The sequence below is a fragment of the Empidonax traillii genome, unplaced genomic scaffold (assembly GCF_003031625.1).
Source record: "Empidonax traillii isolate 1590-97213 ecotype Southwest subspecies unplaced genomic scaffold, ASM303162v1 scaffold1531:size105035, whole genome shotgun sequence".
In the NCBI taxonomy this organism is placed as follows: domain Eukaryota; kingdom Metazoa; phylum Chordata; class Aves; order Passeriformes; family Tyrannidae; genus Empidonax; species Empidonax traillii.
The window spans coordinates 88351-90018 of NW_020956724.1; the positions used below are offsets into that span (position 1 = coordinate 88351).

General features: G+C 67.2%; 1 protein-coding gene across 1 annotated transcript in view; it reads right to left on the reverse strand.

Moving 5' to 3' along the window:
• OTUB1 (OTU deubiquitinase, ubiquitin aldehyde binding 1) overlaps positions 1-1337 on the reverse strand; it is a 3886-nt gene extending 2549 nt beyond the window's left edge. Inside the window, exons 1-4 of the mRNA XM_027907719.1 lie at positions 1216-1337; positions 842-903; positions 580-678; positions 277-395 (exon numbers count right to left, since the gene is read on the reverse strand). Coding sequence (XP_027763520.1) covers positions 277-395; positions 580-678; positions 842-903; positions 1216-1276 — 341 coding nt within the window. The 5' untranslated portion in view covers positions 1277-1337. The remainder of the gene's footprint in view (positions 1-276; positions 396-579; positions 679-841; positions 904-1215) is intronic.
• Positions 1338-1668: the final 331 nt, after the last annotated feature.

Sequence of the window (1668 nt, forward strand, 5' to 3'; positions counted from 1 at the left end):
GGGACTAAATCATTGAGGAGGACGAACCCAGGGGTTGGGGGAAAAACCCAGGGATCCCAGGGGGCTGGGAAGCAAGGGGCCCGAGTGGGAGCTCTGGGGGTATCAGTGCTGCAGGGTCCTTGTGAGGGGATGCTGGGGGGGGGCTCTGGGGGTGCCTGGAGGGGCTCTGGGAGTGCTGAGTGGGATCTGGGGATGCTGGGAGAATAGTATGGGGGAGACTATGGGGGTTCCCAGGGTGTCCCTGGGGGAGTTCCAGGGGGCTCTGGGGGTCCGCACCGCTGCAGCTCCTGCCCATCCTCCAGCAGAGCCTCCAGGTGGGCAAAGCCGAAGGCGCGGTAGAAACAATTCCCGTCTGGACGTGTCTTCCGGATGTAGGAATATTTCTGGAGCAGATCCTGGGAGGCAGAGGGGGCGTGGGGACACTGTGGGGGTGGGGGAACACCCCCGGGACACCTGGGCTGCTTCCAGTCCTGTGTTGGCGTCCCAGAGTAGCTCCCAGTCCCATACTGGTACTATTCCCAGTACCACACCGGTATCCCAGTGCCTCCCAGTATCTCCCAATGGCTCCCAGTGCTGCACCTTGATCTTCTCCTGGTACACGTGGTCATCCTCGGCGTACTCCTTGTAGAGCTCCGAGAGCTCCAGGCGCTCCGACACCAGCGGGTTCTGCACTGCAATCTAGGTGGCAAGATTGGAGGGGGTCAGGGACTGTGGGAGGACTGGGGACCCCCACGGGGGGTTGGGGAAGTTTGAAGACCTCCGTGAGGGTTTTGGGGCAGACTCTGAGGGGGTTTAAGGGAGGGTGTTGGGAGGAGTTCTGAGGGGTCGGGGGTTTCCTCACCTCCTGCTGGATGCGGTCCTGCTGCGCCATGATCGCCTCGTCGTAGGCCAGGCAGTTCACGCCTGGGGGGACATGAGGGGTCAGCGGGGACCCAGAGCGGCTCCTCAGCTCCCCAGGGGGGTCTGGGGAGTGGGGACGCCTCCCGAGTGGGTCCTGGGGATAAGGCGGAGTCCGTTGGGAGCCCGGGGAGGGATGGAAGGGGTCTTGGAAGGGTTGGGAGAGGGGGGTTAAGGGGTATCGGGGCATCGCGATGGTGGGGGGGCGGGGGGGAGAGGCTATATAGGCCCCCTGGGAGGAACGGCGAAATCCCGGGTTGGGGTTCCGGGGCCGCAAGGCGGGGGGCCGAGAGGGGCCTCGGAGGGGCCCGTCGGTACCGTCCGCGTCGCTGCCGCCGAGCGGCTCCGGTTGCGGCTGCTGAGGCTCCTCTGCCGCCATCGCCACTCTGTCCGCGCCGCTTCCGGGGCACCACCCGCCGCTTCCGGGGCACCTGCGGCGCCGCTTCCGGAGCACCGCCCGCCGCTCCCGGGAAACACCGGCACCGCCCGCCCGTTCCGAGACACCGCTGGCACCGCCCGCCCGTTCCGGGGCACCGCCCGCCGCTCCCGCTACGCCCGGCACTAGCAACAGGCCCCACCCACGGAGACGGCCCGGGAGCCGCGTGGCTCCGCCCCCGAAAACAGGCTCTGCCCCCGCGGCGGAGGCCCCGCCCCTGTCAGGGAGAGCACCCGGCCCGAGCGTTGGCGGCGCAGGCGACCCTCATCGGGTTTTGCGGTCAAGAATAACGAGGACAGACAGGAGGGAATCGGGCTCCAATTAATAATGATTTG